Raw genomic sequence first — 18533 nt, forward strand, 5'->3', positions numbered from 1 at the left:
AATAGAGATAGAAATGGGAGGAGCTGTACTACAAGGAGTAGGGACAACACAGACAGGAGAGTCCAGAGCCTGGGTTCTGATGCTCCCTCTGCTATGAACTCACAGGAATCCTTGGACAAGACACGGCAGTCTCAGTCATTCCCATCTCTAAGAAAGTAGAGAGCTCTAAGTTTTCTTCTATCATTAGTATTCTAAACACATATAGTTCTCCATGAGGTAACCCACCATTTGAGAAAGATAACGAGGACTTGACTACATCCTGACATTACATAGCTAAAATTAAGAGACCATAAAAATTAATACTGTTTAGGAAAAATCCGTGGGAGGTGCTAATGGGAATCGCTGGGATAAAAGCAAAGATTTGTGCAATAGCTATAGGTATTTTCCATGACAATAACCCCTCATACCATGATTTTCGCAGCTGAGGCACCCTTTTCTAATCTCTCAGGAAATAGAAGAGACAAGGTCAACAAAGGGAAAAGAAGTGGCAATAGAAGTGTTCTAGATTATTCATACACATACAGAAATACTACCAAGAAAAACAAAGCTAAAGAAAATCTGGTAAAAGTCCTTATGATTTAGATTCATTGCAAAAATAAGTATTAAATCTTTCTATTTTTCACATATATTAATACAAACTTTTCTAAGAAATTTCATATAAATGATCTCTTTTGACTTCCACAGTCCTGCAAAATAGGCAGAGCGAATATTATCCGCTATAGTTTATGGTTGAGAAAGCTGAGTTTCTGAGAAGCTATACACACGCCCAGGTTCACAAAGCTAGTTTGTGGTAGAATCAGAGGTCACACCAAGTCTTTCCATCCTAGTTCAAAGCTTTTTTCCATATCTCTAAATAAGCAAGTAATTTTTCAGTGGGTCACCCCCCTTGGGCTTAACTCCTACAGATCCAGGAAGCCGAAGCCTGTGGTCTTATGCCAGGCAGTTTCGGAATCTATCATCCACAGATTATATTCAGTGAACCCAGACCCCAGTTGGAGGGATAACCCTTCAATTGCTGGCCATTACCAACAGATAAAGTCCATCTACAGTCTGTCACTGGTTTATGCTTTAAGTCTAATGTCATCCAACCAAGCTTAAGTATCCAACATTCTCTGCTAGAATGTAATCTTCACTAGGCAGGGTTCTTTGCATTGTTCACTGATGAATCCTAATACAGCAGTCACTCAATAACTTTGTAGAATGAACAAACAATCCTTGAATCTTCATACTTCTGTGCACTGCTATGCTATTCTCTCCAACAGAATGTCTTGAGCCCTCCCTCACGCATCTCAACCTACATCTAGGGCTAACTATCTTTCAAGTATTAAATCAAGCATCACCTCCCCAACAAGGTTTCCTTGATTATCCATCATGGAAATGACTCTATAGCACTTAGTTGCATTCCTGTGTCCATGATACAGTATGGAGGACTTCTGCTATTCAGTTTGATTTTTCTTTTTTGGCCGGGGGTTGTTTCTGAACGTTAAAACAGCATTTTAATTGTTGTGATGTAGAACATAAACAATACTTCCCTTACCCTCTGGGAGAAAAAATGGAAAAGAAAAAAGAAAACAAAGCAAATAGAGTATATTTCCAATTACACTACCTATCTGTCAAAAATGCCTTTTAAAAAAAACAGGTACTTTTTTTTTTAATAGCCTTATATGTCTTTATTTTTTTTAACATTTTTATTGGATTATAATTGCTTTACAATGGTGTGTTAGTTTCTGCTGTATAACAAAGTGAATCAGCTATACGTATACATATATCCCCATATCTCCTCTCTCTTAGATCTCCCTCCCACACTACCTATCCCACCCCTCTAGGTGGTCACAAAGCACCAAGCTGATCTCCCTGTGCTATGCGGCTGTTTCCCACTAGCTAGCTATTCTACATTTGGTAGTGCATATATGTCCATGCCACTCTCTCACTTCATCCCATACTACCCTTCCCCCTCCCCGTGTCCTCAAGTCCATTCTCTATGTCTGCGTCTTTATTCCTTTCCTGCCCTTAGGTTCAAGAGAACCATTTTTTTGTTAGATTCCATACATATGTGTTAGCATACAATATTTGTTTTCCTCTTTCTGACTTGCTTCAATCTGTATGACAGACTCTAGGTCCATCCACTTCACTCCAAATAACTCAGTTTCGTTTCCTTTTATGGCTGAGTAATATTCCATTGTATATATGTGTCACATCTTTTTTATCCATTCATCTGTCGATGGACACTTAGGTTGCTTCCATGTCCTGGCTATTGTAAATAGTGCTGCAATGAACATTGTGGTACATGACTCTTTTTGAATTATGGTTTTCTCTTGGTATGTGCCGCATAGTGGGATTGCTGGGTCGTATGGTAGTTCTATTTGTAGCTTTTTAAGGAACCTCTATACTGTTCTCCATAGTGGCTGTATCAATTTACATTCCTACCAACAGTGCAAGAGGGTTCCCTTTTCTCCACACCCTCCCCAGCATTTATCAATTTGTTGATGATGGCCATTCTGACCAGTGTGAGGTGATACCTCATTGGAGTTTTGATTTGCATTTCTCTAATGATTAATGATTAGTGATGTTAAGCATCCTTTCATGTGTTTCTTGGCAATCTGTGTATCTCCTTTGGAGAAATGTCTATTTAGGTCTTCTGCCCATTTTTAGATAGGATTTTTTGGTATTTTTGATATTGAGCTGCATGAGCTGCTTGTAAATTTTGGAGATTAATCCTTTGTCAGTTGCTTCATTTGTAAATATTTTTTCCCATTCTGAGGGTTATCTTTTCGTCTTGTTTATGTTTTCCTTTGCTGTGCAAAAGCTTTTAACTTTCATTAGGTCCAATTTGTTTATTTTTACTTCCATTTCTCTAGGACATGTTTCAAAAGGATCTTGCTGTAATTTAAGTCATAGAGTGTTCTGCCTATGTTTTCCTCAAGAGTTTGATAGTGTCTGGCCTTACATTTAGGTCTTTAATCCATTTTGAGTTTATTATCATGTATGGTGTTAGGGAGTGTTCTAATTTCATTCTTTTACATGTAGCTGTCCAGTTTTCCCAGCACCACTTATTGAAGAGGCTGTCTTTTTCCATTGTATATTCTTGCCTCCTTTGTCAAAGATAAGGTGACCACATGTGCGTGGGTTTATCTCTGGGCTTTCTATACTGTTCCATTGATCTATATTTCTGGTTTTGGGCCAGTACCTTATTGTCTTGATTACTGTTGCTTTGTAGTATAGTCTGACATCAGGGAGCCTGATTCCTCCAGCTCCGTTTTTCTTTCTCAAGATTGCTTTGGCTATTCAGGGTCTTTTGTGTTTGCATAAATATTATGAAATTTTTTGTTCTAGTTCTGTGAAAAATGCCAGTGGTAGTTTGATAGGGATTGCATTGAATCTGTAGATTGCTTTGGGTAGTAGAGTCATTTTCACAATGTTGATTCTTCCAATCCAAGGACATGGTATATCTCTCCATCTGTTGGTATCATCTTTAACTTCTTTCATCAGGGTCTTATAGTTTTCTGCATACAGGTCGTTGGTCTCCTAAGGTAGGTTTATTCCTATTTATTCTTTTCATTGCAATGGTAAATGGGAGTTTTTCCTTAATTTCTCTTTCAGATTTTTCATCCTTAGTGTATAGGAATGCAAGAGATTTCTTTGCATTAATTTTGTATCCTGCTACTTTACCAAATTCATTGATTAGCTCTAATAGTTTTTTGGTAGCATCTTTCAGATTCTCTATGTATAGTATCATGTCATCTGCAAACAGTCACAGTTTTACTTCTTCTTTTCTGTTTTGGATTCCTTTTATTTCTTTTTCTTCTCTGATTGCTGTGGCTAAAACTTCGAAAACTCCATTCTACTTCCATGATTTTGGATCATCTTTACTATCATTACTCTGAACTCTTTTTCAGGTAGACTGCCTATTTCCTCTTCATTTGCTTAGTCTGGTGGGTTTTTACCTTGTTCCTTCATCTGCTGCGTACTTCTCTGTCTTCTCATTTTGCTTAACTTACTGTGTTTGGGGTCTCCTTTTCGTAGGCTGCAGGTTCGTAGTTCCTATTGTTTTTGGTGTCTGCCCCAGTCAGTAAAGTTGGTTCAGTGGCTTGTGTAGGCTTCCTGGTGGAGGGGACTGGTGCCTGTGTTCTGGTGGGTGGGGCTGGATCTTGTCTTTGTGGTGGGCTGGGCCATGTCTGGTGTGTTTTGCGGTGTCTGCGAACTTAGTATTATTTTAGTCAGCCTCTCTGCTAATGGGTGGGGTTATGTTCCTCTCTTGCTAGTTGTTTGGCATGGGGCATCCAGCACTGGAGCTTGCTGGTCGTTGAGTGGAGCTGGGTCTTAGTGTTGAGATGGAGGTCTTTGAGAGAGCTCTTGCCGACTGATATTCTGTGGGGCTGGGATGTCTCTGGTGGTCCAATGTCCAGAACTCGGGTCTCCCATCTCAGAAGTTCAGTCCTGACACCAGGCCAGAGCACCAAGACACTGTCAGCCACATGGCTCAGAAGAAAAGGGAGAGAAAAAGAAAGAAAAAGAAATACATAAATAATAAAAAGAATAAAATTATTAAAATTAAAAAATTATTAAAATTTAAAAAAATTAAGTAATTTAAAACAAAAAGAAGAGAGCAAGCAAACCAATAAACAAATCCACCAATAATAAAAAGAGCTAAAAATTATACTAAGATAAACTTAAAAATCAGAAACAGGGCTTCCCTGGTGGCGCAGTGGTTGAGAGTCCGCCTGCTGATGCAGGGGATGCAGGTTCGTGCCCCGGTCCGGGAAGATCCCACATGCCGCGGAGCGGCTGGGCTTGTGAGCCTGGAGCTGCGCGTCCGGAGCCTGTGCTCCGCAACGGGAGAGGCCACAACAGTGAGAGGTCCGTGTACCGCAAAAAAAAAAAAAAAAAAAAAAAAAAAAATCAGAAACAAGTCAGTCACATACCCCAAGTCTACAGTTGCTCCCAAAGTCCACCTCCTCAATTTTGGGATGATTCATTGTCTATTCAGGTATTCCACAGATTCAGGATACATCAAGCTGGTTGTGGGGATTTAATCCACTGCTCCTGAGGCTGCTGGGAGAGACTTCCCTTTCTGTTCTTTGTTCGCACAGCTCCAGGGGTTCAGCTTTGGTTTTGGCCCCGCCTTTGCATGTAGGTTGCCCTCAGGCAACACTTAGCCCTCAGTCGCCCAGACAGGAAGGGGTTAAAGCAGCAGCTGATTAGGGGGTTCTGGCTCACTCAGGCCGTGGTGTGGTGGGGAGGGAGAGGTATGGAATGCGAGGCGAGCCTGCGGCGGCAGAGGCCAACATGACATTGCAACAGCCTGAGGCGCACCCTGTGTTCTCCCGGGGAAGTTGTCCCTGGATCACGGGACCCTGGCAGTGGCGGGCTGCACAGGCTCCCGGGAGGGGAGGTGTGGATAGTGACCTGCGCTTGCACACAGGCTTCTTGGTGGCTGCAATAGCAGCCTTAGCGTCTCATGCCCATCTCTGGGGTCCACACTGATAGCTGCGGCTCGCGCCTGTCTCTGGAGCTCATTTAGGCAGTGCTCTGAATCCCCTCTCCTGACGCACCCCAAAACATGATCTCTTGACCCTTAGGCAGTTCCAGACCTTTTCCCGGACTCCCTCCCGGCTAGCTGTGGTGCACTAGCCCCCTTCAGGCTATGTTCACGCAGCCAACCCCAGTCCTCTCCCCGGGATCTGACCTCCGAAGCCCGAGCCTCAGCTCCCAGCCCCAACCCGCCCTGGCGGGTGAGCAGACAAGCCTCTCAGGCTGGTGAGTGCTGGTCGGCACTGATCCTCTGTGTGGGAATCTCTCCGCTTTTCCCTCTGCACCCCTGTTGCTGCTCTCTCCTCCGTGGCTCTGAAGCTTCCCCCCCGCCCACCCCCTGTCTCCACCAGTGAAGGGGCTTCCTAGTGTGTGGAAACTTTTCCTCCTTCACAGCTCCCTCCCGAGGTGCAGGTCCTGTCCCTATCCTTTTGTCTCTGTTTTTTCTTTTGCCCTACCCGGGTACATGGGTAGTTTCTTGCCTTTTGGGAAGTCTGAGGTCCTCTGCCAGCATTCAGCAGGTGTTCTGTATGAGTTGTTCCACATGTAGATGTATTTCTGATGTATTTCTGGGGAGGAAGGTGATCTCCACATCTTATTCCTCCGCCATCTTTAAGGTCCCCCCCTCTCCAGGTACTTCTTGACACAAGAAAGATAGAAAGCTCATTCTTGCCTTAGAACCCTAAACATTAATTTTTAGGATAGGCATCCATTCTGGTCAGTGTGTACCTTCTGAGTGGTCTGTGCTCATTCTGTATGGGTTATTAAGTTGTTTGTATATATCCTCTTCTTTTATTCATGTTACCACAGTGTGCTCTGTGTTTTCCATTTCATGATCATATATCTCTTGAAAGTTCCTCCTGCATAGTGGCCATTTAATATTAAATTTTCTATCCCAACTCCTAAATAAAGTGCTTAAAACATAGGAAGTGTTTAATAAAAGTTTGATAGATTATTTTCTAAGTTATAAACACTGTGCAAGAAAGAAAAGCAGGTAATATGTTTTGCTTTCTCTGAATGGCTTTCCGTGTAAGGAACTAGAATGGTAAGGAGATATTAGATAGGATATTTAAAATTTATCTTCATATGCATATATAACTTTTTCCTTAAAGGTTACCTTTTCAATCACACTATATGGGCATTAACTGTGGTTCAGTTTCTATTATAGAAGGAAAAGAGCTGTGACAATGGGGTGACTCAATTTCTGGCTGGGAAACAACTTCTTGGATTAGAAATCTAACCTGCTGTTTCCATCTTCACCTGGATTTCCTCCTGGAGTCTGAAGCTCCGCTAACATGTACTCCAGCTTCTCCTTGACTGCCCATTGGCTTGCTAGACATGCTTCCTATTAAGGAAAAAAATGATTTAGTGTCAACAAAGAATACTTTAAGCCCTTTAATGTGTACAGAGGTTTTTAGTATACACAGAATTTGTGCTTTAAAAAATACAGATGGTCCCTGATTTAATGATGGTTTGACTTAACAGTTTTTTGACTTTTTGATGGTGTGAAAGTGATATGCATTCAGTAGAAATCATACTTCGAAACTTGAATAGTGACCTTTGACCCAAGCTAGTGATATGTGGTTCAATACTCTCTCTTGATTCTGGACCACAGCAATGAGCCCCAGCTCTCAATCAGCCACATGATCAACAGAGCAAACACCCCATACACTGACAGCCGTTCTGTACCCACACAACCATTCTTCTTTTCACTTTCAGTTCAGTATTCAACAAATTACGAGGTATTCAACACTTTATTATAAAGTAGGCTATGTGTTAGATGATTTTGCCCAGATCAGGCTAAGTGTTCTGAGCATGTTTAAGGCAGGTGAAGCTAAGCTATGATGTTAGGTCGGTTAGTTGCTTTGAATGCATTTTCAGCTTACGCTATTTTCAACTTATGATGGGTTTATTAGGACGTAACCCTTTTGTGAGTCAAGGAAGATCTGTATAGCCAGGTTTAAAAAATAGTGTGATACATATTCACGTACTTACATCCCAGAAAGTATGATTGTTAACATTTTTTCAAATTTACTACAAACCTATATGTATGTATATGTGTGTGTACATGTCAACCATCCCAACAAAGTTAAAGTCCCCTTTATCTTCCATCTGCAGGTCTATATATCTTTCTCTGTTACTTCCCCCGTTACCTTGGGCTAAAAACATTCTGTATCACAAATTTAGATCCAATTAATTTTTATGTCACTTTCCATAGTACAGATATGTATATTTCATAGACACATAATAATCATAAACATGATCATATCAGCTGCTACCACTTATTGAGGTCTATTTTTACATCCAGATTCTCTACCCTCATACAGTCCTGTAAAGTCAGTGATGGTATTGCCATGTTACAGACGAGGAAACAGAGCTTTGAATATTTGAAATAATTTGACCAAGACCATGCAGAGAGTAAGTAGAAAGACGATGACTGAAACACTGCACTTTGTACTCTAAAATCTCTGTTCTTTCCTCTGCACCTTGCTGCCTCTTCTAAAATGACTGAATAAAATATGTGGCAATGCTACTGAACTTGGAAATACATATATTTTAAATGTGTTCCAGACTCTATGAGGTGTCTTTAGGAGCAGGATAGATGTGAATAAGACCTACCCCTTGCCATTTAGTTGCCTATAGTCTAGAGTTTGGAGAGAAAGTAGTGGAAGATACATAAGCATAAACAAATATCTATAAGGATTTTCAGAGTGAGACTGTGGTATGAACTACTTAGGAGAATCTAGCAAAAAAAGAAACACTTTTGATTGGAGATATCTGAGGCAATGTCAGAAAAGAAGCAGCATTTGGACCATCTTGTGTGGTAAACATCTCAAGCGAAACGATAAAGGCATGACAATATAGGAAGCCAGTTAACAGGTGGTTTCATTAGCCTGGGGACCTGAACGGGAACCTGCAGACCTGCAGTGTCACATTTGTATATGACCAGGAAAAAGAGACCACTGCATCTTCTTTAGGGCTTTTTTTTTTTTTTCCCTGAAAGGATTACAGAAGTTTAGAAAAAGTCTATTCTCTTGGTGCTTTACAGCTTAACCATTTAATAATTGCTAGTGGGGTCAGCCACCCTTTGGGACATTCAGAAAATTTCTCAGTTGCCTCGGGAGTAACTTGCAGTTTTAACACTTTACAGGATATGGGGTGATGAGCAGGAACGCTCTAGTGCCTTGAGGTCAATGCCTTTTGGGGAGTTGTCCATGTAAGGAACGGCACCAAGAAACGGAGGAGAGCTTAAACAAGCTTTATTTGGGAACGCTCCCGGGCGAGGTTCACTGGTCCGAGAGAAAGGTGCCAGAGAAGTCGCGCCCGGGTGTGGGCGCGAACAAAATTTATAGGGGTGGACGCAGGAGAGGTGCTTGCTGTGTGAAGCAGCCCTTTTTTGGTAATCTCTCGGGTGTTGTGGCAATGTCAGGTGTCGGTTGCATCAGCCACTTTGGCGGGCGTTCCGTCTGGTTCCCTGGGCCCCTCCCCGGACCTGCTGGCCTTACTGTCCAGTCTTGTGTGCTGAGGCTGGCTGATACAGGAATCATTTGATGTCCATAGAAACACCAGATGCTACTGAGAAAATGACAAAATCATAGAGTACTGGCAATGGTGAGCTTATGAGGATACTGTTGCCCAGGTAATTCAAGTCAGTCTCCTAAGGTCTCACAGCCAGCCAGTGATAATCTGGAGTGACTTCCCAGGTGCTTCTCCACAGCCACAGCAAAACTCTTTCCATCACTCCACGGTAAAAACATTCCTAATTGCTTCTCTGATTTTCCTGTGCAAAGCATGCTGCAGTTTGACTTGAGCTAAGCAATAGTACACTAGCAAGATCCTGAGAGTGAAGATTACTTCCTAGGTTATTCGATGAGGGCAACCTGCCCTCACTGCTCAAGTCTTATGTGGTAAAGAGACAAGTCTGTTCTTCCCCAAACCTCCCTAGTGTTGGTAACCGCACCTGGGCCTCAGGGGAAAGGACCTCTCCCAGTTATCTGATGAAATTAGCTTGTGCCACCACGCCCATATACTGCTGTTCCTAGAAGATTTTTATTGCAGAGAAGATGACACACAGGAAGGTGACCACTGTGGGCCCAATTGGAAAGACAGTCCCATCAGAGCTAGATAATACCTGCATTCTTCAAAGGCCTTTAAGTATTCATGCTGCTTCAGTGCAGCCAAAGTCTGCCTTGAAAGGAGACCCAGAAAGCTTTTTTGCAGCAAAGTTAATCCTGGTGAAAGCTTCTTCAACTAAAGCAAGCTCTAGGGGTTGAGAAATAGACAAGAGAATTAAGCCATAATGACTCAGCTCCTCTTTCCTCCCTGCCCTGGTCTACCAGCCAGGAATGTGGGGAGGAAATGAGTTAGGTCAAATTTAGGCTTGAGCTCTACGAAGCAAAGATCTATCCACGCCTAAGGTGATTTTGCTAAAAAGTGCTATTTCTTTACAGAAAGTCTTCCCTAGCCCCTGGCTCCAGTAAGCACGAATTTCACATGTATGAGTCTGGGAAGAATGTGAATGGAGAGGAAGGCATGGGTGCCTATCAAAAGGCAATTGAGGTGTGGCTACAGTAGCGGCTTTTGCACTAAAAGAAGCTAGGTGATTCACTATGTTAGGTTAGACTCTCTACCATCAGACCCAGAAACAAAAATTCATAATGTACAAGTGATTTATTGACAAAGTGTTCCAACAGAAAATAGTAAGAGAGTCCAGGAAATAGGACAAGGATGAAGAGAATGCCAACCAGGCAAGGGTACCGTGTCAAGCAAAGTCCTGGACTGAGCAACTTCAGCTTGAACTTGAAGTTGAACTCTCGAATATCAAGTTGCCTCAAAGAGGTCCCAAACTGAGGCCAGAGAGCTTGAGTTTCATAATCCTGCACCTATCATCATTGGTAAAGGGCTCTCCAAGGAGTATATAAACTCCAGGCCTCCAGCTATCTGTGTTTTCCAATAAAGGGCTCTCGGAATGCAAGAGCAGTCTTCCAAACACAGCCACAATTTCAAGCTGTTGGAACTGAAATATACCAAAGGCCAGGACATATATTTAAGAAAAAAAATTTTTTTTAATCTGCAAACAAAGGAAAAAAAGAAAAAACACATTAGCCTGAAGGTATCTATGCCTTAGCGCAATAGTATCCTACCAGCTACATTTCCCCAAAGTTTTCTTTTGACTTGGAGATCTGTGTTCAAGAGAGTTACCTTCATTTACTAATTTATAGGCACTGTGCTAATGCATTTTATGGTACCATGTTTGTTACCACATATATTATATAATATAGCAAGACCATTGGAGCTTAGCAGTCCCAGGTTTAAATCTTGATTTGTTCATTTACTAGCTGAGTAAATTTATGAAAGTTACTTTACCTCTGTGTGACTCAAGGAAGTGGTTGTGAAGAATAAATGAAATAACCAAGTACGACTTTTTTTTTTTTTTTTTTTGCGGTACGCGGGCCTCTCACCATTGTGGCCTCTCTCATTGCGGAGCACAGGCTCCGGACGCGCAGGCTCAGCGGCCATGGCTCACGGGCCCAGCTGCTCCGCGGCATGTGGGATCTTCCCGGACCGGGGCACGAACCCGTGTCCCCTGCATCGGCAGGCGGACTCTCAACCACTGCGCCACCAGGGAAGCCCCCAAGTACGACTTTTAATAACCTGGTCATGGCACATGGGTAAAGTCTCAATGAATATTGGTTATTAACAAAAATGATAATAGCAATAATAATATTGTTCTTTATTTATTCATTTACACAACAAATATTTATCAAGCACCTACGAGGTATCAGAGCCACCTCTAGGCCAAGAATTACAAAGGTGTTAGACAAAGATTATGCCCTCACAGAGCTTACATTCTGGTAAGAGAAACAAATAATCACACAGATAAGTAACTAATGCAAGATCAGTTACTGATAAATGCAATAAAGAAAACTGCAGCAGGGCATAAAGTAAAGAAGAGTAGTGGAGTGGGAGATGGAGATTATCACTGCATGTGATGGTCAAGGAACACCCTCTGGGAAGAACAGCTGAGCAGAGACCTGAATGTGTTAAAGGGGTGAGCCACGGATAGAGCCAAGGAGCAGTGTTCCGGGAAGAGATCATAGTAAGAGCACAGGAGGACAATATACTTAGCATGTTAAAGAAATAAGAAGAATCCAATGTGGCTGCAGTAGAATGATGCAGGCCAAGAGTACTAGGAAATAAAGCCAGAGACAGTGGCAAGGACCAGACCAGATCACGCAGAGCCCAGTAACCCATGGTAAGGAGGGTGACTTTTATGTAATCTGACTGTGATAGGAAATCACAGGGTCACAGTGACGTAGACGGTGACAAACCTGAATTATGTTTGTAAAAGACTTCTCTTTTCCCCATATGCCCCTGAAGGGCACAAGAGCGTCTATGCAAATCACTTCCAGCAACAGCCCTGGATCTCACACAATCCCCAAGCTCAATGGGCAAACTAATCTCTACTAGCAAACACGAGCTACCCATTTATTCATGTCCCTATGTTGTCTTTTGGAAAATAATAGTAATGCTGTCCAACATTGACAAAGAAATGCTCCATAAGTAATCTCTAATATAAAGCTATGGCTGCCGATGTACCATCAGAGTATCTTTAACCTTTAGTTCCTCCTATTTTGCTTGTTTCCAGTTTGTATCTTTAGCTTTTCTGCCTTTTTGGAGTATAGTCTCTCACATCAAAATAACTCCTTTAGGTTGATCTTAGGGAACCAGCCTGCCTGACTTGCTAGAAGCAAAATTATACACCGTTAGAAATTAATTTTTTGATATATTCTGTTTCACAGGACGTTATTCCATTCACATACCTCTGATGGCTCCTCACTGACTACAGATTGAAGTTCAGTCCTTAGCTGAGTGTTCCACTCCTTCTCTTCCTGAACCGGGCAGACTTCTCCAACGTGCCTCAGCTAACCACGTTCTTACACAAGGAATCACCTGCCATCATACAATTCTTCTCCACTGTCTCTCAAAGATAACATGCACAGTTTTACTGCCTCATCATTGTTTATTTCTTTTATTTGTCTAAGTATAAAGCTTCTCTCAACGCCACGTTTTAGTCCCACCTCTGTGTGGGTCTTCCATGATAATCCTTCACTGATCATTCCCTCATTCTGAACTACTTCTACAGTTGTTAAACTTTGCATATGATCCCTTGGATTATTACCGATCTTTTGAAGAACACATTTATCTCTACAGGCCATCTGTGAACTTATTCAAGGTTGGGATCACACCTCTGTACTCCAGGCACTCTGCCTATTACACCTGACTTTCCCATCAGACTCATCACTTAAATCCTGCTGAGTTCACACGTCTGTTTACCCCCAGCACACCTACTTTTGTACTTTTTTTTGTTTTTACTGAATTGTGCAAGAAATTGATCTATCTTTATTTTTATGAAACCTTAACCTAATCTCTATTCCAAGCTCCCCTTTTGCATTATGGAAGCAGTCTCAGTCTATTCAGGCTTTTTCCTTTCTTTGCCTGATGTTTAGTTTAAGTTGTGTTTAGGGAACCTCAAGTATATTCAGTCATCTGTCCCTTCAGATACCCACAAAGAATTACATGACATGACCCTATTTGGTCCTTAGATGTGGTGTCATTTCTGAAAGGTTGCTTTCTCCTATGCCAATGCCCATCCCAGGCCTGAGTTCTCTCCTTGCTAGTTTCAGAAGCATGGTAATTTCTCTGATGCTATTCAGGGCTCCACCTGCCTAGACTCACACGTAATGTCCATTCTGAAGTCTTGCTACTTTCTCAGGGACCCGTTCTTACAGCAGGAAACACAGCTCTTCTCTGCAGTGCCCACCAACACCTATCTTCTCATCATTAGATATGATGGTCAAGGAAAGCCTCTCAGGGAAGAACAATTGAACAGAGACTTGAATGAGTTGAAAGAGTGAACCATGAAAAGATCTGAGAAGTATGTTCTGGGAAGAAGCCACAGTAAGAGCAAAGGCCCTGGATGAGAATACACTCTTCATCTCTGAGTGAGGAAATCTTTGGTCTGGAGGAAGCCAAGTCACATCTTCTTTCCAATATTTTGTCTCTTCCCCAATTCTCTAAGTTGCCTTTAGAGATGTATAACCAAAATCCAGGAAAACATTAGCAAATCACTTTCTAATTCTGCCTTGAAACTTCTCTATCTTAAGGCAATAAGGCTAGAACAACTTTTGTTTTGATTAGGCAGTTGTGTGGACATATAGGTAAATTGCCAGGAAAAATAATGATCATGGGTATAAAATAATATCCTATCGTAATTATTTTAGTAACTAGCATAAACTTCTTCTTTTCCACCTGATTCATCCACTTGGGAGACAATTTAGACTCTTTCCTCTTACCCATCTCCATTGGTCTTATTGTACATGAAACCAAAGCCAAAGATAACTTTTTGGCCTAAAATTAGGTCCAGTAATAACCAGGCCCAGAAGATTCTGCTTGAAAAAAATAGAATGCATAAACAAATGAAAAAATTCAAAGTAGATGGGGATAAACTATACACAAGGAAGAGATAATGTGTTCTTGATGTTCAGATAAAGAAGAAATCAATTCCACCTTATGGTCTCTTGTCTTCCCTAAGCTTCACCCAACTGACTACATATACTAGATAGATATCATGATAATGACAATGATCATAGTATCCATTTGAATATCAACTATAATTTTCTTTGTTTTCTTAAAACAGGAATTTGGGGCTTTCCTGGTGGCGCAGTGGTTGAGAGTCCGCCTGCCGATGTAGGAGACACGGGTTCGTGCCCTGGTCCGGGAAGATCCCACATGCCGTGGAGCGGCTGGGCCCGTGAGCCATGGCCGCTGAGCCTGCGAGTCCAGAGCCTGTGCTCCGCAACGGGAGAGGCCACAATGGTGAGAGGCCCACATACCGCAAAAAACAAAAAAAAAAGCCAGGAATTTGATGTTGTTTGGAATAAACAGAATTTCTTCTTTCCTAAAGCCCACTGCACGTAGTTATGCAGTGAACGTGGGCACAACTTCCAAAGTTGTGACCTTTACTCTAGATATCATATACTTGTATGTTTGTGACAACAACTGTAGCGAGCTGGGGAAAAAAAGTGTTTTGTTGTAACAAAACCAGCATATGATGACAATTTCCCAACAGAAAGAAGTAAAGTGTCTTGGGTAAAGGACAACGTTTTATAATTTACACAGTTGCCATAAAGGCTAGGGGCTCTCTAATTTGCTCCTCAAAGTTTTGCTTTTAAAAACCACCTGAGCTATTGATTTCATTCATACCAGTAGGCTTTAGGAATACACCAAGAGCCATCATTTAGTTTAAAGAAAAGAAAGGCAACAGACAGCCAAGACCCCTGGACCTTTTCTCTCCTTCCACAATCATACATTAATGTATGCAAAACATGATAGTAGGGACCCACCTAGAAGGAGCCAAAGTATGATTACAGAAGTGCTTTAGACTTAGCCATCACGCTCAGAAAATTCACAATCGAATTTATGAAATAACACAAAGACCAATAGAGTACGATGTGATGAGAGACATAACTAGTACAAAGTGTTGAGGAAGCGTACCAAGAAGGAAATAACTAACTCTGCCTTAGGGGATAGGAGAGAGCTTCAGTGAGGAAGCCACAGTTTACCTGAATACTACAGAATTAGTGGGGACTTCCCAGGCAGAAAAGGGAGGGAATACTTCCCAGAAAAAGAAAATTGCACATACCTATTTCAGGAAAGTGAATGACTCTGTTACAAAATATTAACTGAGGCTGGACCTTGGGGTGCAAGGGGTGTGGAGGAGAGTAATGAAAGACAAATCGGGCAAGGCTGGTTGAGGACTGGGAAAATCATGGAGGGCCCCGTCTGCTAGGACTTTGAATTTTATATGAACATGGAGCAGAGAATTGCAAGCATGTAAAGGAGAAACTTCAGAAGCTGCTGAGAAGAGTGGGGCACTTTAGAAGCTGAGTTTTAGAAATTTCTGACAGCACTGTGGACGTGGACTGGAGGGAATCAAAGGACTAGTGGAATTGCTAGTTCAGGTAGCAAAAAGACAAACCTAATTTCAGGAACCACTTAGGAACCTCTGGCCATGCAGGACATGATGGAAAAGCCCTAACTGTCTTAAGAACAAGAATCTGATTCTGACTCTTGTTCTGTCCATGGCACCAAACAGCTCATGCTACTAGTTCCCGGTATGCCACCTACTCCTAAAGCCCACCAAGAGCACAGGTATTCATTTACAATCCCTTTATGATTGGCTCTCATTAAATTTTGCTTCTTTTTTTCAGGGCATTTTTCTCATATTTGGAATTAGTCTTTCATATGTGTGATTATTTGACAACTGTTGGATGATCCTCACGAGACTCTAATCTCTGAATGATCAAGAATTGTGTCTGCATTTTGTTCATCACTATCTCTGGAGGCTAGTAGAGAAACTGACATAGAGTAGATGCTCAGTAAATGTTTGTTGAAAGAATGTTGACTGAAATATTGAGAAACAGTTGAGGTGATGGCATTCTGCTTGGGAAATGTTTAGCTTTTCTTGCTTTTCAAAATGACAAACAAAATATTCAATCTGCGATTTAATTACTATATAATTAAATTTTTTGACCCTTTATATCAAATTTCCTCTCCAACACTACATGTGAACACTAATTCTGTAAGTTAAATTCCAGATCTGAAATTCACTTGAAATGGGAACCAAATTTGATCACATTTTTTTATTTTATGGACTTTAAATTCCCAAAATAAAATAATACTGACTGCTTAGCCTGGATTTAATGATTAGTATTTCTCTTTCTTTCTCTCTTTCTTTCTTCTTTCTTTCTTTCTTTTTCTTTCTTTCTTTTTTTCCTTCCTTCCTTTCTCTCTTTTTAAAAAAATTTTCTTCTATAACTAAAGAGGACTTTTTTAACCTAAGATAAACCAATTTTTCCGTCATGACTTTAAATTTGATGAGGTTCCATTAAGAAACTCCATGCATGTCCTACTTCTTACAGGCATACACATAAAGAGACAGTCAAAGCACTTCATCAAAAGCAGAAAGATTAAGGCAAAAGATTACACAACAAAACCACCCACATTCAGTTTTGCAAGTCTAACAGTCAGCCTGAATCATCACCCTAGAGCGCCTGCATTCCGTTCCAACCCAAGTCTTTAGCTTACCATTCAAGACCTGAGAAAACAAAATATTAGTATTGGTGACCAAAAAGGCAGGTGTGTTTCTCTTTCCTTGGTTACTCTTAGCCCTGGAGGCAGCAACTCTTTCTTGTTTTTTTACTTGGTAAACGCATCTCTTGTGAGATAATTAAAGAACCAGCAGAAACCTTAAGATCACCAAAGAATAACAACTAGTTCTAGCGCCAGAATCTCTGGCTTAAGAATCTCAGAATATAGTTTTTGAATCAGTCTTACGCAGCCGTGGCTCACTCCCATAGCAATATCCCTCAAGTTATTCATCCCATCCTTTATCCCATTTTTCTCTTCTTACATTTTTATTTATTACTTAGCCTGAAGTAATGACCCTCTCCTGTTAATCCTAGTCCCACTTCAAGTGTGCACTCAAATGTCACCCTCATGTTCTCCCTCGTCATTTTAGGAAAACTATATTATTCTTCTGTCTGCATTCCTGCAGTACGTGGCTTATACACCTTTGCATACTATTTCTACTCTCTACTATACCAGTCACATGGTTGTCTGTTATTTTCCTGTTATTAGATTGCAAGCCCCTTTAAGTCAGTAAATGTGGAATTCATACCCATAGGCCTACTTAGAGCCCAATTTGTGCCCTAAGCAGTGTAGACAGGTGATAATAAATCATGAGTGAATGGATTATAAAAAGTATTTGAGAATCTTTACAATAATAGATATAGATACAATAAGACAATTAAGTTACAAATAAAAGAAATATTTTTATGGGAACAAGAAATGAAAATATAAAGCAAGGTCAATAGAATTATTGTAGTGGAGCATTAAAAGTAACATTAACTTCCTGGCAACTGATGAAAAAAGAGAGCTAAAGAACAAGATTACTCATATGAATTGGATAGGAGTAAGTGGAAACTGAAACTAGACCAGTTCTCACAAAGACTGAAATTGAGTCTCAAATTATCACAATCCCTTATAGAATTGAGATGATCAACCTTTTTTTCTGTGAGCTAAAAGAAAATAAAATACCCTTCGGAGGAAGAAAAAAATACAGAGATGCAATAATTTTTATATACAAGGCCAAGCATTCAATCAAAAATTACCAGTTAGGCCAAGAATAAGATAAAATGGTGAAGACAAAAACAAACAAAGAAAACATAGCCCAACAGGTGAAAAAACACACAGAAAAAAAAAAAAAGTATTTTTCCAAACTGACAGAGGGAATTAATCCACAGATTCAAAAAGTTCTATATAAAACCACCCTTAGACACATCAGGGAAAAAATACGAAAAAGAAAACAAAAGCAGAAAGAAAATTTTAAAAGCATCCAGAAAAAACAGACACGTTTCTTTCAAGGAAGTAAAAGACTGATAAGTTAACTCTTCAAAGGAAATTATGGGACATCTGAGAGCTGCTGCCAGCGCCACAGACGCAGATGCCACAAACAGCATAGGGGAGGCTTGCACCAACATGAAGCATGAGTACAATTAGTTCTTCAATCACTTGTTTGCACAGATTCCTCAAGGGGGATGGCTCTGGGGACCCGGGCACCTACCTCTTCAAGCGCTACCAGCAGTGTGTTCAGAAAGCAATAAAGGAGAAGGAAATTCCTATTGAAGGACTGGAGTTCATGGGTCATGGCAAAGAAAAGCCTGAAAGCTCTTCTTGACCTTGACAGTCACCTTGAAAATGGGCTCCTCAAATCAGGAAGTTGAGAACTCTGTATCGTGTCCATTAAAGCTGTGAAGATAACATCGATTTGATGCATTTGGGCGGGTGGAGGGGTTACCTTTCTTCCTTCTTGATATTTTTGTCTCACTTGTAAAAGATGATGAACCATCACTCTTTGCTTTGAGATTTCTGGCTTTGGC

The 18533-nt window shown here is 41.0% G+C and overlaps 1 protein-coding gene across 1 annotated transcript; it reads left to right on the forward strand.

Moving 5' to 3' along the window:
• Nucleotides 1-18057: 18057 nt before the first annotated feature.
• On the forward strand, nt 18058-18331 carry LOC309823137 (TP53-regulated inhibitor of apoptosis 1-like; the record flags this gene model as incomplete). Its single annotated transcript, XM_082655300.1, is given in 3 exon segments — nt 18058-18150; nt 18154-18173; nt 18175-18331. Coding segments are annotated over 3 exon segments (270 nt in total).
• Between the last annotated feature and the right edge of the window lie 202 nt (nt 18332-18533).

Source organism: Grampus griseus (assembly GCF_964374135.1).
Source record: "Grampus griseus genome assembly, chromosome: 5".
Classification (NCBI taxonomy): Eukaryota; Metazoa; Chordata; class Mammalia; order Artiodactyla; family Delphinidae; genus Grampus; species Grampus griseus.